The 26,326-nt window shown below is 61.3% G+C and overlaps 1 protein-coding gene and 1 long non-coding RNA gene across 2 annotated transcripts; one reads left to right on the top strand and one right to left on the bottom strand.

Moving 5' to 3' along the window:
* Nucleotides 1-2,366: 2,366 nt before the first annotated feature.
* On the bottom strand, nucleotides 2,367-8,251 carry LOC142004387 (uncharacterized). Its single transcript, XR_012642992.1, has 3 exons — nucleotides 8,192-8,251; nucleotides 7,280-7,396; nucleotides 2,367-2,640 (listed from the first exon to the last, which is right to left on the bottom strand). It is a non-coding gene; the product is annotated as an uncharacterized LOC142004387 (long non-coding RNA).
* A 12,517-nt stretch (nucleotides 8,252-20,768) lies between these two features.
* On the top strand, nucleotides 20,769-24,579 carry COX5B (cytochrome c oxidase subunit 5B). The gene is made up of 4 exons (XM_074982007.1): nucleotides 20,769-20,925; nucleotides 23,407-23,477; nucleotides 23,860-23,959; nucleotides 24,350-24,579. The coding sequence occupies exons 1-4, from the start codon at nucleotides 20,826-20,828 to the stop codon at nucleotides 24,457-24,459; spliced, it is 381 nt and encodes a 126-aa protein (XP_074838108.1). The 5' UTR covers nucleotides 20,769-20,825; the 3' UTR covers nucleotides 24,460-24,579.
* The last annotated feature ends 1,747 nt before the right edge of the window (nucleotides 24,580-26,326 follow it).

Below are 26,326 nucleotides of genomic sequence, written 5' to 3'. Positions count from 1 at the left end.
GGGGCTGAAGCCGCGGGGCACACACCCCACGAGGCACGTGGCGCCCCCGGGATCTGGGAGTGGGGCTGGTGGAGTGAGAAGCTGTGCCAGAGGCAGCCCTGTGGTGGACTGAATCAAATCTGCTGGCTGTGTGTCATTGCTACTATACCGCTCCCAGGCAGAGGAGAGTCCCTGAGGTCACTGGCAGCCATGTAAGCAGCCCAGGGCAGTCCTTGCCTACAGCCCGGTAGCCTCGGAGGGGGTGTGAAAGCGGAGCAGCTGGTTTGGCTGGGGTGGGGTGCAGGGGGGGCTCTGGCAGAAACGAGCAGCACCCCGAGCGCCCATGGCACGAGCGGGGAGACAAAGGCACCCCAGCAGCGGCGTGCGCGGACCTCTGCCCAGCTGGCTGAGCCGCCGCAGGGAGGGGGCTGCCAGCCGGCCAGGGAGGAAGGCCAGAAGGAGGGCACGCCGGGGGGCGGGTGTCTCCCAGTGGCATCACTCTAGCAGTCGGGGGGTGCTCTGGCCATGCCCATCAGCCGCCCATGGTGCTGGAATCAGGTAGCTGATGGGGGAGGCGCCCACCCACAAGTGGTGCTGGGGAATGGCGGTGGCCTGAGGCGCCCCCCGGAGAGTGGGGGTAGCAGGTGGCTCCAACGCCGGGGCCAGGTGACCCAGTCCCACTCCGTCCCCTGGGACCGGCCTGGGGCTGCCCAGGGCCAGGGGTCACCTCCTGCCTGCCTTATGCTGAGCCCTGGGGTGTTACACAGGCTCTGCTCTTCCCCGGGGGCGTCCAAGAACCGGGCGCAGGCTGCCCCCAGCATGACAGAGCCCCTGGACGGCACAGGCCGGGGAGCATCCCCTGCCCGCCTGCCAGCACCCTGGGGCCCAAAGCAGGGTGGGTGAGCCCCCGCTTCGTGCTGCTACCACCCCCGCAGGCCAGGCCCAGCCGAGGGGTGTGTGGCAGGGAGCGTAGCAGGCTGGTGCTGTGCCCCAGGAATGCCGAGCTGCACCAACGCCACTGGGCCACGGCCCGAGGCCACTGCTGGTTGGAGCACCCTGGGGCTGCTCTAAGTTACGCCGGCCTCTGAAGGGCCCAAAGGTGATGCCTGTCCCTGGTGGAGGGGCCCACGGAGAACTCCACCCGGAGCCCAGCGAGCTCCCTGCCAGAGGGGCGGCCGCTGCCTGAGCGTGAGAGGGAGCTGGGCCCAGGCCAGCTCTCCGCCTGCCTGCTGCCGAGCAAGCGGGGGAGTGCAGCCCGCTGCATGTTAGTCAGCCGCCTGGGAGCGGGAACGTGGGGCGGGCGGGTGTAATTACAGCCAGTGGAAAAACCAGCCGCAAGCTCCGAGCCAGCTCTGCAGTGGGGCAGTCGGGGCAACGCTCCCACAGCCGCTGCAGCCCCCAGGAGGCCCCGAGCGTGCGGCTAGCGTCCCCCGCCCAGCGTCCCCCCAGCACAGGCACAGCGGGGGAAGGGGAGTGCATGGGGGGTGCCCAGCAGAGCGCTGCTAGGCCCGATCGGAAGTCCCAACCCCTCTGCTGTAACCACTAGACCCCACTTCCCACCCAGAGCCAGGGACAGAACCCAGGAGTCCTGGCACTGGCCCCCCTGCTCTAACCACTAGTCCCCACTGCCCTGCCAGGGCCAGGGAGAGAACCCAGGAGTCCTGGCTCCCAGCTCCCACTGCCCTCCCAGAGCCAGGGAGAGAACCCAGGAGTCCTGGTTCTAGCCCCCTGCGCTAACCACTAGGCCCCACTGCCCTCCCATATGTGGCATAACCCTGAGACACCCTGCTGCCCAGTTGCTTACTCTACCCACAGGGCTGCTCCCAACCCAGCTGTGACGGCCTGCGCCTGCAGCCGCTGCCCCAGCTCACGGCCCCCCTGGGGAGTCCCCCAACAGTTCACTGGCGTTAGGAACCCAGTGCTGCGCCCTCACCAGAGCCAGTGCCGGGCCTGTCTTGTGCTGACCGGTCCCACACGGGGGCTTTGCAGGGGAAAAGGCAAAACCCCGTGTTTACTGCTAGTACACACGCAGCAGTCAACACTTGTCATATGCATATGAGCTTTCACACACACACACACACAGATCTGTTACACACACAGACACACAGATCTGTTACACACATCTATTACATACACAGACACAGATCTATTGCACACACAGACACAGATCTATTACACACATAGATCTTGCATACACACAGATTTATTACACACACATCTGTTACACACACAGACACATCTATTACACACAGATCTATTGCACACACATCTGTTACACACAGACACAGATCTATTACACACAGATCTGTTACACACAGATCTATTGCACACACACGAAGATCTATTATACACACAGACACAGATGTATTACACACACAGATCTTGCATACACACGCACAGATTTATTACACACACACACACACTCACTCCTGGCTTGTTGCTGTTACCAGTCATTGCTCCCCCTAACTGCCCTGGCCAGGTGAGTGAGCTGGGGCCGGGTGAGTGAGCTGGGGCCGGGTGGAGCCGGGCTTCTGCCGATCCGCATCGGTGCTCCAGTGCCGGCAAGACAAACCCGGGTCCCCGTGTAAGATGCTTCCGTTTCTAGCGTCCTCTTTCCCACGCAGGTTGGCACCAGTTAGCCGGCTCATGCATATGCATAATCTGGAAGAGCAATTTTATGAATATGCATTTAGCACCTTCTCCTGGTGCTTCCAAAGGCAGGCGCTTGCTGGTGCCTCCCCAGGCCTCCACGTGTCCAATCTTCTTTCAATGGGCCCATTTCACAGGTTCTATTGTTCTTCTCATTGGGCTGGGACCTGCCTGCTCCAGCCCTTGCAAGCGCCTGGAGGTGCCCATCTCCCAGGCCTTCCCAGGCGCACCTCAGTCACTCCACAGGGCAAGCAATGAAACAATCCAAAACTAAAGGGCACAGAGAGGTTTCGCTTTCCCTTCCCTACCTCTAGGAACTGTTCTACAAAATGCATTTCTATAGGAAGTACCCAGAGGCACTGAGACCTCATCTGCAGTGAGTGACGTCCGTGCTCTACAGCTTCAGCTGAGGGCCCGCTGGCCTTTAGCTCGTGGTAGAGTGCAGGGCTTCAGCCCCTATGTCCCAGGTTCTATCCCTGGGGCCGGCAACCCGGGCCTGTTGGCGTTGAACAGGGCTGAGTACAATGATCGGCCAAATGACAATGCGGTATCTAAAACCTCCCCTGAGAAAGGAGTTAACCCAGGGATGTCTCGCCAACCAATGCTCAGGGCCCTGCAGCCAGGGTACAGCCTGGGGAGTGGAGAGGGATGGAGTGGTGGCTTCTGATTCCTGGGCTAGGTCTGTTCTGTGCCCTGTCCCTGTCGCCTGCAGGGCAGGGCAAGGCCCAGCACAGGAGAGGATGGCAGCATTGGTGCCAGTCAAGCTCAGTTCTGGGACTTGGGCACCCGGCTGGTAGAGGGCAGGGCTGGGGTGTGGGAGCCGTACCAGCAGGGCAATACTGCAGGAGGCAGCTCCGTGGCTGGCGAAGGCCTGTGTCGTGCCGGGCCCATCTGGCCTTGGCCCTGAGCCGGTGCCGTTCACATGCCCAAGGGGTGCTCGGGGTGGAGCAGCGGCCCCAGCAGAACGCCAGCTGCTCTCACTCATGCTGCATGGAGCTCCCCGGTGCCAGGTTAGAGGTAACCTCCAGCTTGAGACACTGCCTGGGGAGCAGTGAGCACAGGTGGCTGAGGCAGGCAGGCAGCTGGGGTGGAGGGGTGTGGGGAGCAGAGCCCAGGCTGGGGACCTGGCCAGGCCACTGGGCACCATGGCTGGGCCAGAAGCATCCTGGTGCTTCCTGGCTGCTCCAACAGGGGTGAGTGGGGCAGAGGGGGCCCAGGAGGGCTGCGGGGAAGGGGGCTGCCACACACCCCTGCCCCCCAGGCTCTGACCCACCTGCTCCAGGGAGCTGCCAGAGGTGGGGTGTTCAGGTGCAGGGCCAGGCTTGGTCACCCAGGGGCAGCGGTGCTGGGCATGGGTCCCAACAGCTCTGCTGCCAGCTGGGTAGGGCCGGCGTGGCCGGAGCTGGGCTGCAGGACCTGCTATGGGGCCAGCAGAGCGGAGTCCCCCCAGCTGCTGTCCTGGGGTGGGAAGCAGGGCTCAGAGGGGACCCCACGGAGCAGCCCAGGGTGACTCCTGGGGCCCCAGGCCGCCATGCCGGCACCGAAGCCAGCCCGTGTGGGTGTGCTGGGCAGCCGAGGGGCTGGCACCGTGGGGCGCCCTTGGCTGAGCAGCCTGGCCTGCTGCTAAAGCTGGCCTCAGGTTCTGAGCTCGGGCACAGCGGGAGTCCTACTGAGCCCAGCCACTGAGGAGAGAAGTGGAAACTAGTGGTTAGAGCAGGGCGAGCCTGGGAGCCAAGAGTCCTGGGTTCTCTCCCTAGCTCTGGGAGGGGCCGGGGGACACATGGCACCTGAGGTCTTTTCCATCCACCTGTGGCTGCCTCCCCCCATGCCTCAGTTTCCCTGTGGGAGCACGGGGGAGGCTGGTGCTGACATACCCCGAGAGGGAAGAGGTGTGGCTGTCGCGGTGGCTTGGGCCCTGGGTGGCTCATCCGCCAGCCTGATGCGCCCCCACAGCACAGCCCCTCCCCGTGGGCTGCAGCAAGCTGGCGCAGGGGAGGGGGTGAAGATTTTCCCAGGCAGCTGGCCTCAGGTCAGGCCCCACACCCCTGCGTGCAGAATGCTGCAGAGGGGATTGGGCACAGGACTGGCACCCCTGTGAGTGCTCTGCCCATCCCAGGGTGCACCCCAATCCCTGATGGACGGCCACCCCAGCGCCCCGGGGAAAGTGGGGGCGAGCGCGGGGGAGGGGCTGGGGGGGCGCTGGTGCTTGGTTTGGTGGGCGTCGAGTCGGCAGCCTGGCCAGACACCTCCTCCCCAGGCATCCCCCAGCCAGAGGGGCAGGGCCGAATGGGGAAATGGGGCGGGGCCTGCTGGAAGGGGCGGGGCAGGGGTGGAGCTTCTGCAAGGGGGCGGGGCAGGAGAGGGGCCAACTCCTGTCCAGCTGACACCCCTGCATCCTGCCCCCCAGAATCCCAGTGCTCCAGGCCAGGGCGTGGCGGATGCTGGCGTGGCCCCTCCTCCAGCTGGGCAGGGAACGGGCACCGGGCCATGGGCATCGCCTGGGCACCAGCCAGGGAAGGAAAGCTCGGCCTCTGTCCCGCCTCTCCGCAGCACCCTGCACCCCCCGGGCGAGCCGCATGCAGCCAGCTCTGGGGGGCAGCACACAGCCTGTGGCGGAGGCGGGGTGGGCTTTGCCCTGGCTGCTGAGGGAATACCTAGGGGCTGCTTATGACTACCAGGTGGCCGGGGTGCAACTCACACACACAGGGTCAGCCCCACAGACCGGACCAGCCAGCCCCTTCCCCAGTGGTGCCCCCCACCCCAGGCCTGGCACAGGCAGTGCACCCGTGGGCGGGGCTGGCTCCAGCTGCACAGAGCACATGGGGAGGTGCGTGAGTCTGGTCTGTGGGGGGGGGGCGTTGTGTGCATGTGGGTGTCTGGGTTTCCGTGAGCACATTTACACGTGTGCGAAGGTCTGGGTCTCACTGGCAACAGACACGGCCACCTGGGTGTGGATTGCTCTGACCATGTGTGGGTCTGCCCGGCTGTGTGTGTGTGATTGTGTGTGTCTGCGTGTTTGTGTGTGTCTGCCCGTCTGTGTGTGTGTGTGTGTGCGATTGTGTGTGTCTGTGAGTCTGCATGTCTGTGTGTGATTGTGTGTCTGCGTGTGTCTGTAAGTCTGCATGTGATTGTGTGTGTCTGCAAGTCTGCCCATCTGTGAGTGATTGTGTGTCTGCATGTCTGTGTGTGTTTATGTGCATATGTGCATCTGCATGTGCTCAGACAGTTCTCTGGGTGTCCGGGTTTCTGTGTACACGTCACATCTCGGGGGCAGCCGTGTGGCTCTGTAGCCGCACAACCTGCATCTTTGCCGAGCCCGGCGCCTGCCGCAGAGCTCCCCTGCCAGGTCCCCACTGATGCCCGCGGCCCAGGGGCTTTGCCCGGAAACGCTCACGCTCCGGAAAGCTGTCAGCCTTCTTGTCTTTGTGCACATGTGTGTCTGCGTGCCTGGGGCTCTGCATGTGCTGGCATGTGTGGGTCCCTGGGGCTGTGTGCACACAGGGCCTGGGCGGCAATTCCCATCAAAGGGCCCTTTCCCTGCCCGGCCCCGGGGTGAGGGGCTGGCGTGCGGCCCGGTGCGTGTGCGCTCGGCTGGAATCAGGGAGTTAGTGAGCAGGACAACAAATCCTCCCCCGGCCTGGCCCAGCGCCCGGGGCTGAGCCCATGCTAGCACAGACAAATCACAGCCCTGCCCCGGGAGCCGGCTGCCCGCCAAGGGGCACGGCCGGGCCAGCGCAGGCTTCTGGCAGCTGGCCAGGTGTTGGGCCCCGGAGCTCGGTAGCTGGTGACTCTGTGCCTGGTTCTGCAACCGACCCAGTAACCCTCGTGCCCCTGCCCCAAGCAGCAGCCAGGGAACTAAAGCAGGGGTGGTGGGGGGGGCGCCCCAGGTGGTGCAGCTGGTCAGGATCGGAACCCAGGAGTCCTGGCACCCAGCCCTGCCCTCTCCTCCCCCTCCACTGCTACACCTGGGAACAGAACCCAGGAGTCCTGGCACCCAGCCCTGCCCTCTCCTCCCGCTCCACTGCTACACCTGGGAACAGAACCCAGGAGTCCTGGCACCCAGCCCTGCCCTCTCCTCCCCCTCCACTGCTACACCTGGGAACAGAACCCAGGAGTCCTGGCACCCAGCCCTGCCCTCTCCTCCCCCTCCACTGCTACACCTGGGAACAGAACCCAGGAGTCCTGGCACCCAGCCCTGCCCTCTCCTCCCCCTCCACTGCTACACCTGGGAACAGAACCCAGGAGTCCTGGCACCCAGCCCCCACCCACTGTCACACCTGTGAACAGAACCCAGGAGTCCTGGCACCCAGCTCCCACACTGTTACACCTGGGAACAGAACCCAGGAGTCCTGGCACCTAGCGCCCCCTCCCCCCGACTGATATAACTGGGAACAGAACCCAGGAGTCCTGGTACCCCCCTCGGCTACACCTGGGAACAGAACCCAGCTATCCCCCACTGCTACACATAAGAACATCAGAAGGGCCATACTGGGTCAGACCACAGGTCCATCCACCCCAGGAGCCTGTCTGCCGGCAGTGGCCGGTGCCTGGTGCCCCAGAGGGGGTGGACTGAAGACAATGATCAAGCGATCTGTCTCCTGCTGTCCATCTCCAGCCTCTGACAATCAGAGGCCAGGGACACCATTCCTACCTTGGCTAACAGCCTGTTATGGACCTCCATGAATTTATCCAGCTCTTCTTTGAAGTCTCTTATAGCCCTGGCCTTCACAGCCTCCTCCGGCAAGGAGTTCCGCAGGTTGTCTGTGCGCTGGGTGAAAAAGAACGCTCGTTTATTACTTTTAAACCTGCTCCCCATTCATTTCATTTGGTGTCCTCTAGTTCTTGTATTATGGGGACGAGTAAATAACTTTTCTTTATTCACCCTCTCCGCACTGTTCACGATTCTATAGACCGCTACCATATCCCCCCTCAGTCTCCTCTCCTCTAAACTGAAAAGTCCCGGTCTCTTTAACCTCCTGCCTCGTACGGGACCCGTTCCAAACCCCTCATCGTTTTAGCGATTCTTTTCTGAACCTTTTCTAATGCCAAAATATCTTTTCTGAGGTGAAGAGCCCACACCTGTATGCGGTATTCCAGATGTGGGCATCATAGTTTTAGAAAGGGCAGTAAACTGTTCTTTGTCTTATTCTCTATCCCTTTTTTAACAATCCCCAACATCCCGTTGGCTTTTTTGACTGCTGCTGCGCACCGCGTGGATGTTTGGTCTAATTCCTACCCTTTGTTTCCTGTCTTTTAACCAATTCTCAATCCATGAAAGGATTTTCCCTCTTATCCCATGACAACCTAATTTACACAGAGCCTTCGGTGAGGGACTTTTGTCAAAGGCTTTCTGGAAATCTAAGTACCCTAGATCTATTGAATTCCCCTCGTCTGCATGTTTGTTAACCGCCTCGAAGAATGCTAATAGATTAATAAGACGTGATTTCCCTTTGCAGAAACCATGTTTACTTCTGCCCAAGAAATTATGTTCTCCCACATGTGTGACAATTTTATTCTTTTCTATTGTTTCAATTCATTTGCCCGGTACTGATGTTAGACTTACCGGTCTGTAATTGCCAGGGTTGCCTCTAGAGCCCTTTTTAAATATTGGCGTTACGTTGGCCATCTTCCAGTCTTCGGGTACAGAAGCTGATTTACAGGATAGGTTACAAATCGGAGTTAATAATTCTGCCATTTCCCATTTGAGTTCTTTCAGAGCCCCTGGGTGAATGCCATCCGGTCCTGGGGATTTGCTGCTGGTAAGTTTTTTCTACTTGTTCCAGGACCTTCTCTAATGATACTTCAATCTGGGACAGTTCCTCAGATTCATCACCCACAAAGGAAGGTGCAGGTTTAGGAATCTCCCTAACATCCTCAGCCGTGATGATAAAGGCAAAGAAATCATTTAATCTCTCCACAATGGCTTTATTGTCCTTGATTGTCCCTTCTGCATCTCGATTGTGCCGGGGCTCCACTGGTTGTTTAGCAGGCTTCCTGTTTCTAATGTACTTAAGCATTTCACTACTGCTTTTTGAGGTTTTGGCTAGCTGTTCCTCAAAACCCTTTCTGGCTTTCCTTATCGCATATCTCCGAGAGCTGGAAGGCACCTCTGGAGGTCGTCTAGTCCAGCCCTGCCCTCTTAGTAGGACCTAGGACCAAGCACCATCCCTGACATCTATTTGCCCCAATCCCTGAATGGCCTCCTCAAGGACTGAGCTCACAACTCTGGGTTTGGCAGCCCAATGCTCAGCCCACCAAGCTAACCCTCCCCTCCTAGGTGGCTATTCCCCCTGTTAACTATTGCCTTACAGTTAATTTGGCAGTGTTTAGCTGTGTCTACACGTGCACGCAACTTCGAAGTCGCGGCTACACGCGTCGGGCGCTATTTCGAAGTTAACTTCGACGTTAGGCGGCGAGACGTCGAAGTCGCTAACCTCATGAGGGGATCGGAATAGCGCCCTACTTCGACGTTCAACGTCGAAGTCGGGACCGTGTAGACGATCCGCGTCCCGCAACGTCGAAATTGTGGGGTCCTCCATGGCAGCCATCAGCTGGGGGGTTGAGAGACGCTCTCTCTCCAGCCCCTGCGGGGCTCTATGGTCACAGCGTGCAGCAGCCCTTAGCCCAGGGCTTCTGGCTGCTGCTGCTGCAGCTGGGGATCCATGCTGCATGCACAGGGTCTGCAACTCGTTGTCGGCTCTGTGTATCTTGTGCTGTTTAGTGCAAGTGTGCCTGGGAGGGGCCCTTTAAGGGAGCGGCTTGCTGTTGAGTCCTCCCTGTGACCTTGTCTGCAGCTGTGCCTGGCACCCTTATTTCGATGTGTGCTACTTTGGCGTGTAGACGTTCCCTCGCTGCGCCTATTTCGATGTGGTGCTGCGCAATGTCGATGTTGAACATCGACGTTGCCAGCCCTGGAGGACGTGTAGACGTTACTCATCAAAATAGACTATTTTGATGTCGCCACATCGAAATAAGCTACTTCGATGTAGGCTTCACGTGTAGACGTAGCCTTTATGTTCCTTCCTATTTACCTCACTAGGATTGGGCTTCCACTTATTAAAAGATACGTTTTTTGCTCTCACTCCTTCTTTTACGTGGTTGTTAAGCCATGGTGGCTCTCTTATAGGTCTCTTACTATGTTTTTTAACTTGGGGTATACATTCAAGTAGGGCCTCTATTATGACGTCCGTGAAAAGCTTCCACGCAGCTTGCAGAGATTTTCCCCTCGTCACTGTACCTTTTAATTTCTGTGTAACGAACCTCCTCACTTATGTGTAATTCCCCTTTTTGAAATTAAATACCAGAGTGTTGGACTGCTGAGGTGTCCTTCCCACCATAGTGATGTTAAATGTTATTACGTTATGGTCACTATTCTCAAGCAGTCCTCTAATAGTTACTTCCTGGACCAGATTCTGTGCTCCACTCGTACTGAATCAAGAATTTCCTCTCCCCTAGAGGGTTCCTGTACCAGCTGTTCCAAGAAGCAGTCATTTAAGGCATGGAGAATTTTCATCTCTGCATTTCCTCCTGTGGTGACATGCACCCAGTGAATATGGGGATAGCTGAAATCCCCTATTATTACTGAGCTTTTTATTTTGATAACCTCTCTAATCTCCCTTAGCATTTCAACATCACCATCGCTGTCCTGGTCAGGTGGTCGATAATATATCCCTACTGCTATATTCTTATTAGTGCCTGGGGCTTCTATCCATGGAACAGTTTGATTCATTTAAGATTTTTACTTCATTTGATCCTACATTACCTTTCACATACAGGGCCACTCTGCCACCCGCACGACCTATTCTGTCCTTCCGATATATTTTATATCCCGGTATGATTGTGTCCCACCGATTGTCCTCATTCCACCAGGTTTTGGTGACGCCTATTACGTCAAACTCCTCCTTTGATACGAGGTACTCGAATTCACCCATCTTATTAGTTAGACTTCTAGCATTTGTGTAGACGCCCTCTACAAACCTGCCACCGTCTGCCCTTCCTTGATGGATAAGATTCTTTTAGATGAGAGTGTTTCCTGTCTGATCTGGTGCATATTATATCACCTCCCCTCCTCTCTTTCCGACTAAGACCTGGAGAATCTCTATTAATGGACGCTCCTCAAAGAGAAGTCTTTGTCTGATCCACACGCTCCTTCCCACCAAAGTCTTTCCCCCATCTCCTTGTTTAAAAACTGCTCTACCACCTTTCAATGTTTAGTGCCAGCAGCCTGGATCCACCTTGGTTTAGGTGGAGCCCAACCTTCCTGTATAGGCTCCCCCAGCCCAAAAGCATCCCCAGCTCCTAATAAAACTATCCCCCTACACCATTGTCCCATCCACTCATGGAGACACTGAAGTTCTGCCTGTCTCCCTGGCCCTGCGCGTGGAACAGGAGCATTTCTGAGAATGCCACCATAGCGGTCCTGGTCTTCAGTCTCTTTCCTAGCAGCCTAAATTTGGCCTCCAGGACGTCTCTCCTACCCCTGCCTACGTCATCGGTACCTACATGTACCACGACCACCGGCTGCTCCCCAGCACTACGCATAAGTCACACTAGATGCCTCCTGAGATCCGCAACCTTCGCACCAGGCGGGCACATCACCGTACGGTTCTCCTGGTCATCACAAAACCAACCGTCTGTGTTTCTAATGATTGAATGACCCACTGCTAACACCTGCCTCTTCCTAGCAACTGGCGTGCGCTCCCCCGGAGAGGCATCCTCAGTGCAAGAGGATCCCGTAACGTCCTTTGGAAGGAGGGTCCCAGCTCCCATTGACAGCTCTCTTCCCCTGAGCCTTTCATCCTCCTTAACGGGGCTGAGGTCTTCACCCCTTCCACAACCCTTACGAGCTGCCTGTCTCCCAGGCCTTCCTATGCACTCCTCAGCCACTCAACCCGGCAAGCAATGGAGCCATCCAAAAATAAAGGGCGCCCAGGCTTTCTTTGCCGTATTTATCCCAAGGAAGTGTTCTACCAAGACACACACAAAGAACAGGAGTTTCTGTATTCTAAATGAAGAGCTGCGAGATTTCTGTGTGAAAAGACGATGCAACAATCCATAAAACGACTTGGTAACAATATTAAGAAATACAAATGAGAACATAGTTAAAAGAAAGCTGTATCTATGGCCAGACTCCATGGCCCAGTCCCCAGACACTGAGTGGCCCAGGCAGGCGGTAGGCGGCTGGGGCTGTGCTGTGGTACGGGGACACAGACACACACACACGGCCACGCTGAGACGCGCGCAGCTGGGCAGACCGCCATGCCCAGGGCACACGCTGCCCGCGAAGCCGGGCACACAGCGCCCTGCCGCGCCCGCCTCTGCAGTGGGAGAAGCCGCCCCACACACGCTGCGCCCCTGCCCCCCGTTTTAGCCCTTCCCTAGCCCTGCCAGCCCCCTTAGCCTGCAGCCCGCCACCCTGACCTCCCCCCGGCACAGCCCCACAGCCTGACACTCCTCCCCCGACAGTTCACCACCCCTCCCCCCACAATGTGCCACTTCTCCCCCAACAGCTCACCACCTCTCCCCCCACAACCTGCCACCCCTCCCTCGACAGCTCACCCCCCACCCCCCCACAACCTGCCACCCCTCCCTCGACAGCTCACCCCCCACTCCCCCACAACCTGCCACTCCTCCCCCGACAGTTCACCACCCCTCCCCCCACAACGTGCCACTCCTCCCCCAACAGCTCACCACCCCTCCCCCCACAACCTGCCACCCCTCCCTCGACAGCTCACCCCCCACCCCCCCACAACCTGCCGCCCCTCCCCCACAGCTCACTACCGCTCCCCCCACAGCCCACCACCCCTCCCCGACAGCTAACCCCCCCTCCCCCTCAGCTACCCACCCCAGCCTCACCAGCCTGGGAGCCATGGGCACAGCCAGCGGGTGTCTGAGGGCAGCTGAGCCCATGGGGCAGGCCTTGCCCAGGGCCCTGCCACTGGCTCCCAGCCCAGCCAGGCTGGGGGGGACTGGTGCCCCGGCGCCCCTGGCCAGAGCTGCTGCAGGCCATGCTGAGGGCGGGGGTCGTGTGCCCCCTGGACGGCTGTGTCACTCCTGCCTGCTGGCTAGTGACTGGCGCGGCCCTGGCTAAGGGCCCCCCGAGCTGGCAGGGAAGGGGAACACCGGGGGGGGCTCACACTGGGCGCCCAAGAGCCAGGGCAGGGCTGGGCAATGGGGCTTCAGCTCCTTGGCTCTTCCGCCCATGGGGTGAGGGACATTTTCACCCCCCCCACCTCCTCCCTGTCCTGTGCCCCCCTCTGCAGAGCCCCGGGGCCTACGGTTGTGCCCACCAGCCCTGGCACCACCAGCACCCCCACAGCTCATACGGCACAGTCCCCCCCATGGGCAGCCCCTCCCCGAGCTCCCCAGGGCTGCCAGGCCTCAGGGCACATGGCAGACTGCAGAGAAGCAAGCAAAATGAGACAGGACACAGCTGCCTTGGCGCTCGGCTTGCCCACCAACTTCGGCCTGGCCCGGGCCGGCCTCCCGGCAGAGCTGCACCAGGCCTGCGCTCCCTCCCTGTGTCTCCAAACCACAGCCTTAGCGCTTCAGCCCCCTGCTCTGCGGGTGAGTCAGGGTGGGAGCCAGCAGCCTCCCCGCACTGGGACAGGGAAGCCGGAGACAGCCACGGGCGCGGCACCGAGACTTCATTGCTCCTTCCGCAGGGGTCCTGCTGGCACGGCCAGCGGCCAAGTTGCAGGCAGTCTGGCCTAGTGGCTGGAGCGAGCGACCGGCCCGCCTGTCAGAGCCGAATCCAGACAGGGCGCGTCCCAGAGCCCGAGCTACGGGCTAGCGGTTAGCTGTGGGTTGGAGACGCGCTCGGAGGCCAGGCTGGGGTGGGCTTTGCTGTAGGGTTGATTTGCCGGGAGTGGCATTGCTGGTGCAGCTGGCGAGGGGTAGCGGGTAACACTCCACGCACCGGGGAAAGCAGATGTGGTGGAGTTGGGGGGGTGCATGTGTGAGACTCAGGCTGGATGTGTGAGACAGGCAGAGCAGCTCCCAGTGGCTAAGGATGACCCTGGGGCTATAACCTAGGCTGGCAGGTAACACCTCTGCCCTGAACAAAGAGGAGGGAGGAGCCGAGCTGGGTTTGAATCGGAGGGGGCAGTTAGAAGCTGGAGGGGAGAGGGAGCTGGAAGGAGCCAGCCTGGCGAGGGGGGAAGCTGCACCCCAGAGGGGCACCCCTGGGGCTCCTCTCCCCAGGACGGGTTGGAATGACTGTCTGTGATTGCTGCACTGACATTTCTGTGAGAAACTGGGCCTCTGTCGCCTCATAAACTTCCTGTTCTCCCTGCTGAGTGAGAGTCACTCCTGCCTGCAGCCGGGGTGCAGCGCACGGGGACCCCTGAACCCATCACAGCAAAGCCAGGAGACCTGCGGCAGGGTTTAGCGGCCAGGGCGGGTGAGCGGCTGCAGAGATGGCCGGGACTGCTGCGGTGCCTCTCCCTTCGGCGAGTCCTGTCCAGGCTCTGGCACCGGCTCAACACCCTGCAGCCCGCCCCGGCGCTCCTGGCCTGACTCCGGAGAGGGGCTCTGGAGGTCTTCTGGGCTGGGCTGCACTGGGTCTCTGCAGGGGTTCTGAGCCTCCCCCGGCAGGAGGGGAGCAGGATCTGGCTTTATCCACAGCCAGGTCCACACCTTTCCCATCCGGGCCCTGCAGAGACCCCTTTATCGTGCAGGTAGCCTGGTGTGCACCACCTCGGCACCTCCAAGGGCTCCGGTACAACCGGCAGCTCTTCTCTCGACCCGAGAGGCCTCTCAGAGCTGCCGGACTTCTATCAGGTCCTTTGCAGCCACTGAGGGGCTGGCGAGCCCCCTGCTCCGCAATCCATCCTTTCGCGTGCAGGCCCGAGGGCCGGGCCTGGCACCAGCCGCTGGCGTTGGAGACCTGCTGGGCTATGCTGGGGGCGCTGGGCGGATCCTGGGGCCGCATGGGGCTCTCCACCATTCGCACCCCCTTGCGCGTACTCCAGGACGTGCGGGTGGCCTTGCAGCGCCCCTCGCTTGCCTGCCTGGAGCTGCCCCCTGCAACTCCTCCAATGCCGGTTTTGGGGCTCTGATTCCACGAGCGCCCCCCGTGCTCCCAGCTGGCGGCGCCGATCCCAGCTGGTCTGTTTCAGAACCGGGCCCAGAGAACAGCCATACCTGCTCGTGCTCCACACCCTCCGTTTCCTCGCCCTCCGGTCCTGCCCTGACACCAAACGGCAGGACTACCTGCTACCGAGGGATGGGGAGGAGCCCCGGGGCACCAGCCTGGATTGCACCTTGAGCCCAAGGCTCACCGGGGACACCAGTTGGCGGCTGCTTCATGGACCCGCGAGCCCGGACACGTACCTGGCAAGGTTCTAAAACAATTGGCGCAGCCGGCTGGGGAGACGGCAAAGGCAGGGCACAGCCCTTTGCAAGTGGGAGAGGTGGCAGCTCTCTGCGAGCGCCCCCCTGGGAACCCAAACGCCCCCTGGTTGGGAGGGGAGCAGACAGGAGCACGGCACTCATGTGGTGTGCCAGGGGAGCACGGGCTGGGTGCCAGTGGGGTGGGAGCTCTGAGCACGGCTGCTGAATGAGAGCTGGCGGGTCTGATCCTGCTCAGCGTGGAGGAGTTTCCGGGACTCCAACAATGGCGATGGCCGGGAACACCTGCGCCTAATCCCTGCGTGGGACGCTGCAGCTACACCTGGCTCCGAAAAGCCTTTGTTGGCTTCGGCAAGCAGAGCACAGCCGGCTCAGGACCAGGCAGCCCGGGGAGTCCCTGGCACAGGCAGTATGAGGGGGTCACTGGCATGGGGCAGTGGTCCCTGGGCCAGGCAGTGCCAGCCACGCTTTCCTCCAGTGCAGCCTCCAGCCACCTCCCCCCACAGCACAGAGCTGTGTGACCAGCACTGAGGGTAGTCGGTCAGGGGAATCCAGGCACCTTGAGCTGTGGCACTGCCCCTGTAACCACCCCCAGGCGGCCTCGAACCTGGGACCTCTGAGCAGGAGCCTCTGCAATGGGAGCTAAAAAGCCAGCAGGCTCACCCCAGGACAGGGACCCACCGCCAGACCGGCCCCGCCAGCCACACTCCCAGCTGGGGCCCTGACTGCTCTGGGCATGGCTGCCTGGGCCCAAAGAGGGCAGAAGCCTGAGCTTGGCCCCAGGAAGTGCTGGCCCTGCTCCCAGGGCAGCCGGCAGGTTCGGGTGCTGCCCTGGCTGGGCCCGGCTGCAGGATCTGGGCTGTGGGGCAACATAAATCAGCCATCAGGAAGGGTAATGTACAGAAGCCTGTGGGGGACCATTTCAGTCTCCCTGGCCACTCAGTAACAGATTTAAAAGTAGCAGCCCTAAAACAAAGACATTTCAAAAATCAAACGGAGGGAGAAATCTCTGAGCTGCAATTCATTTGCAAATTTAACTCCATTAACCAGGATTAAACAGAGACCGGGAGCAGCTGGCACCTTACAAAAGCAGCTTCTCTGCCCTGAGTGTTAATATCTCCCCATTAGACTCTGACAAAGGCTCACGTCCCCCTGTCTGATCTGACTTGTTTTTACCTCTTTTGCTAAGTACTGTTGATACTGGGCCATTTGCACCTTGCCGAATAGACCTTGTCAGCTCTGGCCCTCCCTCTTCCTGGGACCCTGCTCTTTAAATACCCCTCTGAACCCCCCTCCCCCACTCATGCATCTGATGAAACGGGTCCTTGCCCACGAAAGCTCATGCTCCAAAATATCTGTTAGTCTCTAAGGTGCACCAGGACTTCTTGTTGTTCTCGACGTTACAGACTGACACGGCCACCTCTCTGGTACATGCCAAAGCAGCTGCTTCTCTCCGGAGCCGCCTGGCTGGTTTGCACTGCTGCATTAAGGAAACAGAGCAGCCGCTTGCTGGCTTCTGTTTTCTCAGGACAAAGCTGGCTCAGCGGATGGGCCTGGGGCTGGCGGCTCTCAGCAGGGCGCTGGCCGTGGGCAGGAGAAAAAGCTCTTTGTTCCCCTCGCTAGGAACACGCTCTTCCACGCGAACGCCCTGAGCTCCGTCCCTCGCACGCACCCGCCGCTTGCACGCACCACACACGGGTGTGAGTCACGCCCTCATGCGTGTCCGGGTGCACCCCCTACTCCCGTGCGGTGGCCTGCAATGTTGTGTGCGCGCACACAACTGTGCACAAGACAGAAGCCGTGCAAATCCCACGTGTGCACCGTAGCAGTCACGAGGCCTCTCGCTCAGAGAGGCGGCCAGGCTGGGCAAGGGCGGAAGAGCCGGGGGGGCCTGGCTGCAGCTTCTGTTGAGGGGTGGGCTGGGGGCTCGGCTCACTTCCTGCCTGCCCCAGAGCACCCGCTCCCCAAAGAGCTGCCTGTCTGCCAAGGGGATAGGCCACATCTCTCCCAGGAGGCTGTGGGGGGCAGGAAGGGGGTGCTGACACAGGGTATCAAGGGCGTCTTTGTCCCCTGCTGGAGATGCCCTCGGGCTGCCAAGCGGGTTAAGCACAGGCCAAGTCACGTGGGAACCACAATGCTGGGCTCCTGCCGGCTTCCCGTCAGGATCTGGCCTTTCTCGGTAGCCGGCAGCCAGGCGGAGAGGCCAGCCGCCGGTAGCTGTACAGCCGTCACATCCCTTCTACGCGCAGCACCTGGCGTAACGCGCCCCACTGGCCCAGGGACAGGAGCAGAGCGCCAGGCGGGCACAGAGAAATGGGTGGCAGCAGCTGAGGCTGAGGGATCCCTGTCATTGGCCTGCCGATGGGTTGGTGGCTGCCCCCGGGGCTGTACGAGTCCCTGGGCGAGGGGCAGCCGGGGGAGGCGGTGGGCTAGGGTGGGGCAGGCAGGTCTGCCAGAGAAGGGAGGCAGGTTAGTGGCGTTTCAGGGCAGCCAGCGGGTGAGGTCCAGCTAAGCCGGCCGGAAGTTTCACCACGTAACCCAGGGCCCAAAGGAAGTTCGTTGGCAACCAGCTCCAGGGCACGGCTCCAGGGCTAACAGATCTCCGCCTGTGCCGGTGCCGGCGCCCTGACTGGCCGGCAGGGCAAGCTGGCATCTACTGGGAGCGTGGAACATTGTCTGCCTGGCTGGGGACTTTTCTGACTGCTGCTGAAGAGCAGATCAAGCAGGCTGGGGAGGCTCCTTCCTCGCCCAGGGCAGGGTGTAAGGCCCGCAGAGAGGAGAAGGGGTGTCTGTGGTGAGGGGTTACACAGGGGCTCTAGGTACGGGGTGGGGTGAGTAGCACACCTGGCTGTGAGGTCCCTGCTGGATGTAACCCGGCGACCAGGCCTGGCTGTGGGTAACCTGGGCGACCAGGTAACACCTTTGCTTTGGGGCTGCTAGACCTGCGGGGCTGGGCAGGTAGGGGAGTTAATCTGGAGGGGGGATAGGACCAAAGGAGGGGGCTGGGTCCCCAGGCTTGGCTTCCCACTGGGGGCCCTTCTGGGTGCTGTGCTGACCAGCCCGTACCGCTCCGTGCCCCTGTCGTCTCATAGCCTCCTCCTCCCCACGCCGAGGGAGGCACTGCTGGCCGTGGGGGGGGGCTGGGGACCCCCAAACCAGTCACAGACTGTGTGAAGGACAGACTGTTGTGTGGGTAACATGGGGGCCAGTGGGTGGGTTCAGTGCCATGCATCTCTGTGAGGGAGGCAGGTGTGGGGGTGTTATTCCCTGGGCAGGTGTCCTCTGTTTCCTACTGCCCCGCAGTAACCCCGGGTGGTGCCTCAGTTTCCCCGGGCACAGCACCGGCGCGGGGAGGGGAGGGGAGTTCGGGCGTGAGGACGTCTCACACGCAGACAATGGGGCTCCAGGCTCTTGGTAACCCAGGCAGCCAGGTGACCCCTTTCTTCCCCAGGGGACAGGCCAAAGGCAGGAGGAGGGTCCTGGCGGGTTGAACTGGAACTGGGCTGGGAGTGGGGCAGTCTGGGCTGGCTGGAGATGGGGAAAAGAGCTCCCACGAAAGCTCATGCTCCAAAATATCCGTTAGTCTATAAGGTGCCACAGGATTTCGTGTTGTTCTCGAAGCTACAGACTAACAGCCGCCGCTCTGATGCCGTTAACTAAGTTTTCTTTACCCATCTTGAGATGTGGTTAACAACGGGTGGCATTGGGATGTGGATTTCTTCTTACCAGCCTGATGGGAGAGGATTGTACTGAAATGCAGAGGGAATGCGATAGCGCAGCCTGTAGCTACGCAGTTACTGGCAGCTGCTCTTTATTCTGGCAGCAGATGAGCTCTAGGCCCCTCAATATGGTTAGAAAAACCATATTGGTTGCAAAACGAAAAAGCAGTAAAGTAGCACTTTAAAGACTAACAAAATATTTTATTAGGCGATGAGCTTTCGTGGGACAGCCCCACTTCTTCAGCCCAGAGCCCTACCAGAACAGACTCACTTGAACCAGCTAAGCCCAGCACTGCTCTGCGAGCTCCAGAGCTTGTGGATGGGTAAATGTCGCAGAGAACAACGGGCCACTGGCATGTTACCAGGGTAAAGGACGCCCTGAGCAGCTGTGTGCGGATGGGAGCATCAGCCACTAATGCAAAACAGGAGAAACAGCTCAACGCGCGGGTGGCGAACAGACAGAGACGGGGGCAAACTCTGCCCACACCAGGCACTCAGAGCTCACAGCGCGGAAGAAACACCCTCAATACTGTGAGACGCGGGCTGAGGTCTGAGCACTGCCTGTTCGGCTGCGGCTGGTGCGCCAGGGCCCCAGGAGGGCGTGCCGGGAGGCAGGGCCTCGCTGACCCTGGCTGTGTTACAGCCCCACCTGGGCAGAGGTGGTCTCTAATTTTCAATCTCTCCGTGTCTGGGCCCCTAATTCTCGAAGCCTCGAGGTGCCCAGCTGAGCACGTGGCTGCAGGCTGGTTCTCTTCCCAGGGCTGGCTGCTCCCCTCTGGCCAGCAGCATGGTGGGTGTCTCAGCTCCCAACGCAGCAGAACCCGGCCCCCTTTCATCGGGCTGCAGTAGCACCTCAGGGGGCAGCCCCACATGCAGGGCACTGCCCAGAAACCGGTTTTGCTGGCAGTGCCCCAGGGGGCAGGAGGCGAACGGGAGGGGCTGGCAGGAGCCAGGGGCGGGCAGGGGCAGGGGCTGCCTGCGGGGAGGCCGAGCACTGCAAGCCAGGGAGACAGCAGATGGGGGAGGCACCTGGGGAGGGGACAGCGGAAAAGCCCTCCCGCAGCCAGCCCTCCCCCTGGCTCTGGGCCTCTCTCCCCTCCCCCAGCCCTCCCGCTGGCTCTGGGCCTCTCCACCCCTCCCCCCAGCACCCCCCACCTCTGGGCCTCTCTCCCCTCCCCCTGGCTCTGGGCCTCTCCACCCCTCCCCCAGCACCCCCCACCTCTGGGCCTCTCTCCCCTCCCCCCAGAGTGCCCCACCTCTGGGCCTCTCTGCCCCTCCCCCCAGCGCCCCCACCTCTGGGCCTCTCTCCCCTCCCCCCAGAGTGCCCCACCTCTGGGCCTCTCTGCCCCTCCCCCCAGCGCCCCTACCTCTGGGCCTCTCTGCCCCTCCCCCCAGCGCCCCCACCTCTGGGCCTCTCTGCCCCTCCCCCCAGCGCCCCCACCTCTGGGCCTCTCTCCCCTCCCCCCAGCGCCCCCACCTCTGGGCCTCTCTGCCCCTCCTCCCAGCGCCCCCACCTCTGGGCCTCTCTGCCCCTCCTCCCAGCACCCCCACCTCTGGGCCTCTCCGCCCCTTCCCCAGCCCTCCCCCTGGCTCTGGGCCTCTCCGCCCCTCCCCCAGCACCCCCCACCTCTGGGCCTCTCTCCCCTCCCCCCAGAGTGCCCCACCTCTGGGCCTCTCTGCCCCTCCCCCCAGCGCCCCCACCTCTGGGCCTCTCTCCCCTCCCCCCAGAGTGCCCCACCTCTGGGCCTCTCTGCCCCTCCCCCCAGCGCCCCTACCTCTGGGCCTCTCTGCCCCTCCCCCCAGCGCCCCCACCTCTGGGCCTCTCCGCCCCTCCCCCAGCGCCCCCGTGAGCGAGCGAGCGACGGCCCTGCGGGGGGGGGGCGGGACTCCAGGGGGCGGGGCCAGCCAGTCCGCCCCGCCCCCTCGGCTGTCACGCGGTCGGGAGCGACCCGCCTCTTCCCCTCCCATCCCGTCCTGGTCACGTGAGCCAGGGGCGGCGCCCATCGCTCAGGGTCGGCCCCGGAGTGGCGGTCCCCGCTCAGGTGCCCCGGAAGTCCCGCCCAGCTTCCGGCCCTCTCCCGGAAGGAAGCCGCCGTGCGCGAGCGCCGGGCTCACTCCGCTCCCGCCATGGCGTCAAGGTTACTGCGCGTGAGCGGCGCCCTGCGGGCCCTGCGCCGCCCCCCGCCCTCGCTCGGCCCCGGCCCCGCCCGCGCCCTGGCGGCTGGAGGTGAGCGCGGCGGGGGGTGTCCTGGTCGGGGGGTCCCGTCCCGGGGGTGGGCTGGGGGGGTTCCGCCGGGGGGGGGTTTATGGGGGGGGTCCCCGCAGCGACTCCCGGGAGTCTCGTGCGCGTTCGCCGCCCGCCCGGCCGGGCCGGTCCCGTCCCGCTCCGCCCGCGGTGGTTCCCGGTTACCCTCGAGCCCCGCCCCAGGCGGTGACCCGCAGCCCCCGCCCCGAGGGTGAGGTGCTGAGCGCGCCCCCCTGCCGCCCGGTGACTCCCGCCCCTCGCCTGGCGCCGCCGGCCGGGTCCCTCGGTTCGCGTCCCCCTGGATTCGCCCCTCACCGGCCGCTGCTTTTTTCCAGCTCCTTTGCTTGGCCTTGAGCCGCCTGGGCCCCGTCCCGGTGCGGGGCCACCAGCTGCCTGCAGCGGGCCAACGCCCCCCCCTTCCTGCCCTGCATCCCCCTGCTGCGGGGTCCCCAGCGCGGCTTCACCTCGCTGACGCGCCTCGGCCGAGGGGCCGTGTCGCCGGCTTTGTGGCAGCCCGAGAGCCTTGCGCCCCCCGGACAGCGCTGGGCCGGGTTTGTTTGAGCCTCTGATAGCTCCTTCGCCTTCCCACCGAAAACCAACGGCCCAGGTCTGGGACCCTCCCGCACGTCCTCTGCTGTGAACCCCGCGCCGAGAACCGTCGGTTCTTTGCAGTGGCCGCGTCTCGAGTGTGGCTCTAACATCGCGATCGTGCTGTGACCCCGCGTCCCGAAACAAATAGCGCCGGTTCCGGTCTCTTGCTCGCGGCTGTTTGTTCCGTTCCTGGCCTGCTGAATTGTCCTTTCGCACCTGCCGTGTCGGAGGTGGTTCCTGCTGCCCTGCTAGGGATTTGGCTGCTGGGTGTCGCACGCTGCGTTGCCTCTGCACCGTACTTGGCTGTTCTGAGGTGGCCGTTTTGGTCCTAAGCCGGTTTCAGTTGTATTTGAGCTTTACCTTTAGTTTGCCCCGAAGAGGGGCCGTTCCCCACCAGAGTGAACTACTCCTGCATTTTGTTACCCCACTGTTGTGATGTCCCACTGATTGCCGTTACGCTGGCAAGTTGCTCTGATGCCAGTTCCTGTCTCCCTTAACACCGGGGTGCACGTTCACCCAGCTCGGTGCTTAGGCTCCCAGCGTTTGTGTGTCAGCACTTACCAAATTGGAGACGTGGATGTCACTGAACGGGACTTCCTTTGTTTCTTTTCTGTTCCCGTTCCTGTCTGCTCCCCTCTACTTGACTATTGTGTGGGTCCCCCCCCCACCCAGTACAGTCTGCCCTAAGGGGTGTCTCTGAACCAGGTGCGTCCCTGCTCCATCAGCTTTCCTCAGCCCACCAGCGCCTCATTTAGCTGGTGGGGGGCACCCTGCCTGTTGAGGCTCTACCCTCACCATTTCCTAGTTGTTTAGTAACAGAGAGAGCTGTGCTAGTCTATATACTATCAAAACAAAAAAACAGTCCAGTAGCACCTGAACCAAATAATTCATTAGGTGCTGAGCTTTCGTGGGACAGACCCACTTCTCCAGCCCAGAGCCAGACCAGAACAGACTCAACATTTAAGAGAACCAAAAACAGTAATCAAGGTTGATAAATCAGAAAAAAATGATCAAGGGGAGCAGATCAGAGAGTAGAGGGGCTGGGGGGGAGTCAAGAATTAGGTTAAGCCAAGTATGCAAAAGCGCCCCTATAATGACCCAGAGAACGTGCACCCCGGCTCTTTTGCATACTTGGCTTAATCTAATTCTTGACTCCCCCGGCCGCCCCTCTACTCTCTGATTTGCTCACTTTGATAACTTTTTTTCTGATTTATCAACCTTGATTTACTGTTTTTGGTTCTCTGTGCCTTATACTGAGTCTGTTCTGGTCTGGCTGTGGGCTGAAGAAGTGGGTCTGTCCCATGAAAGCTCACCGAATAAACTATTTTGTTAGTCTTTAAAGTGCTACTTGACTGCTTTTTTGGTTTGATTTCCTAGTTGTCTTCCCTCTTGCCCACACACTGAGCCGCTGCAGTGCTGTCTGCCTGGCCCTGCATCTGGAACCAGAAGCCTTTCGGAGAATGCTCCTTCGCAAGTCCTGGGCTTCAGTCTCCCGCACTAGCCTATGTCTGGCCTCCAGGCTCCCCTGCCTGTCCTTCCTTCCCTGTGTCAGCGGTACCAGGTATCACAGCCGCTGACTGGTCCCCTGCAGCCGCCTGTCTGGAGAGGTCTGTGACCTTCACACCGGCAGGCAGGTCACCCTGCAGTTCTCCTGGTCATCCCCACCCACCAGCTCCAGTTGCGAGGGTGGGACTGCTCATTTCTATTCCCTCCCAGGGAGGGCTGGCTGTGAGCTCACCTGGGAGGAGGGTCCCAGCTGCAGGACGGTTCCCTCTGCTCCCAACTGTTGGTCTCCTTCCCTGGGATGACCTGGAGGAGTGTGTGGGATGGGAGGGATCCTGCCCACTCTGCTGTTGTCTCGCCCTCGCCCAGGTATCCCCACCGATGAAGAACAAGCAACGGGGTTGGAGAGGAAAATCATGAAGGCCATAGAGAAGGGCCAGGTGAGCAGAGCCACCCTGGCTCTTTGCCTCAGGGTTCCCTGTGTGGTAGCTGGGTTCAGCCACTGCCAGCAGGGGGCCAGGGCTGGGGTTAGGCCGTGGGGGGAGATCCCCATTGGGTGAGGCTGGGGGGGAGGGGGGATCCTGGTTCTAGCATGACACGAGCTGAGTAGAAGCCCCACTGGCCGCCTGTGTCCCCAGGTTTGCACTGCTCAGTAGAGTGCGCCTGGGCCTGGCGTCCAGCCACACCTCCCAGAGTCAGTGCTGGGGGATGAGGGCTGATGATGCTGCAGCTCTGGGGCCTGGTGTGGAGGGGGTGTCCGGGTGCTGCATGGGAACAATCAAGTGTCTCCCTCCCTTGGCTGATGGTTCTGCCCCCCTGTAGGACCCTTACAACATCCTCCAACCAAAGCGCTATGCAGGGACCAAGGAGGATCCCCACCTGGTCCCCTCCATCTCCGACAAGAGGATTGTGGGCTGCATCTGTGAGTGACGGGCTGGGTGGAGAGAGGGACACAGGTTCTGGGCTCACAGTGAACCAGACGCCTGGGGGAAGTTGGGAGCCGGCTGCTGGACTCAGACAGGGCTTTGCTCTGGCTTCCAGAGCCAAGGGCAGGTCCCTGAGCAGCCCGGGGGCTCTGATGGGAGCTAGGCCGGCTGGGGGTGGTATTATGTGGCCCCTGTGAGGAGGGACTTGCTCTGGGCTGTGCTGCAGGCCTGGCCTGTGGGGGGCAGGGGGCACAGAGTACTGCTGGGTAGGGGGAGCTGCTGCTCTTCCTTCTTCCCGACTGAGCCAGTGGCCCCCTGACTTGCTGGCTAGTGCCCCCCTGAGCCCTTGCACTAACCTCCCCGCCCCACTTCTCCCCCTCCCCCAGGTGAAGAGGACAACAGCTGTGTGATCTGGTTCTGGCTGCACAAGGGGGACGACCAGCGCTGCCCCTCCTGTGGGGCCCATTACAAGCTGGTCCCCCAGGAGCTGCACTGAGGGTGCCCTAACCCACAGGGGACCCCCTGTCTCTGCTCCAGGGGCCCCTAGGCCAAGCTGCTCTGTGATATCGTGTTGCTTCTCAGTCAATAAAGAGTCTGTGTTAAGGCTTTGCCTCCACCAGAGTTCGAGTGGCTTCTTTTTCCCCAGCGTCCAGGTCAGAGCCTGCTCTGCAGCCACCTCTGCTCTCCTGCAGTGGGGCAGCCCGGTCGCTGCTCGGCCTCCCCCAGGGGTCATGCAGCACATGCTGGGGAGCCCTGTGTGCTGTCATTCAGCAGGCCAAAGGGCTGGCCGGCGGGGGGCTTATCCTGCAGGGAATGAAGGCTCCAGCGTAGCCTTGGCACCCACAGCTGGCAGGTGGGCTGGCCTGGACTGTAGCTTAGCTAGTCCTTGCAGGGGGAGGGACAGATGCCACCCCAGGGCTGGTGGGCGGAGAAGAGCCGTTTCTGTGGCTGAGGACAGGGTGCTGTTGGCCCTTGCTGTCTGAGCAAGGATTAGGCTCAGGTGTGTGCCCAGGCTGGGTGCTCACAAAGCCCTGCAAGCAGGGAGAGGGTTAACAGCCCCCCCCGCCCCCCCTCGGGCTTCTTTTACTTCTATGCTCAGCCCCTGAGTCCCAGCTGCCCCCAGGAGAGGGGAGTGGGAGGGCAGCTGTGATGGAGTGGGGGATACCTGTGTGTGTGTGTGTGAGTGGCTCACAGAGGGTGTGGGGCTCCTGCTGAGGGTAACCTTGATGACCAGGTAACACCTTTGTACTGCAGACAAAGGAGGAGGTGGAGCCTGAGGGGTTTGAATTGGAACTGGGAGTTGGAAGCAGTTAGTCGGGGCTGGGAGAGAGAGAGAGACAAAGGAGGGGGCAAGGCCCCAGTTCTGGGGGCCCCTCGGGGCCTCCTCTCCCCAACATGGATTGAACTGGCTGTCTCTGCCTGCTGTACTGACTCCTCTGTATGATGCTGTGTCCTGTTGGCTAATAAACCTGCTGTTTTCCTGCTGAGTGAGAGACTCTCCTGCCTGCGGACAGGGTGCAGAGCTTGGGGGACCCCAGAACCCCATCACACTGGTGTCAGAAGTGGGATGTTCTGCACCCCGAGGATGGAGCATCCAGCAGTAAGTGACTGGGGCCCCGGAAGAAGTGGGGCCTGCGAGACCCAGGTGTGCTGAAGGGCAGTGAGGTGCAGTCCCCAAGGCGGAGGGGCCTGTGGCCGAACCCAAGCAACTGCGGTTGTGGTCCTCGAGAGGGGGTGTCACACCCGAGGAGGGGTTACTCCTGGGGAATCTGTTGGAGTCGGTCCCAGAGGGTGGAGGGGCCGAGAGCCCAACCCCCAGGAACAAGTGACCCCTGAGAAGGCTGACGCTAAATGAGTCCTTCCCAAGACAGGGTGCTCATGGTCCCTGAGAGCGGGTGTCACACTGAAGAAGGGGTTCCGCTGGGAGTCTGTTGGAGTCGGTCCCAGAGGGCGGAGGGGCCTACGGCCTAACCCTGGGCAGCTTGTGACCCGCAAGGAGCCTGGCACACTGAAGGGATTCTTCCAGGAATCGTGGGGTGCAGAGGGCATCAGCCTGAGAGCCTGCAACCACGCTGAGCAACTCTGCTGTGAAGTGGCAGCACCTGGAAACCGAATCGAGATTAAAGGAGCTGGACAAGGCAGCGTGGATGTGCAGTGGCAGAGCTGAGGGCTGGGGAGAATCCTGCAGAGGTGAGCCCGGATCGGGGCAGGGAACCCTGGACTGCCTGGAGCTCTGAACCGAGTGGCCTGCCGCAGCTCAAGGAGGGAAGGAGCGATTCCAACCCATCATCTACTAGTGGCCAAGACAGACCTGCGAAGAGTTTTCCAGGCCTGGGCCGAGGAAGGTGCCTGTGTGTCTGTGC

Source organism: Carettochelys insculpta, chromosome 31, assembly GCF_033958435.1.
Source record: "Carettochelys insculpta isolate YL-2023 chromosome 31, ASM3395843v1, whole genome shotgun sequence".
Taxonomy (NCBI): Eukaryota; Metazoa; Chordata; order Testudines; family Carettochelyidae; genus Carettochelys; species Carettochelys insculpta.
This window is presented reverse-complemented; position numbering and strand designations above follow the sequence as displayed.

Bases quoted from the DNA above. Each gene is read 5' to 3' on its own strand.
- COX5B (XM_074982007.1), top strand. From the start codon at position 20,826: ATGGCGTCAAGGTTACTGCGCGTGAGCGGCGCCCTGCGGGCCCTGCGC. The intron at 20,926-23,406 runs GTGAGCGCGGCG...GCCCTCGCCCAG, and splicing joins CCGCGCCCTGGCGGCTGGAG to GTATCCCCACCGATGAAGAA. The intron at 23,960-24,349 runs GTGAGTGACGGG...CCCCTCCCCCAG, and splicing joins GAGGATTGTGGGCTGCATCT to GTGAAGAGGACAACAGCTGT.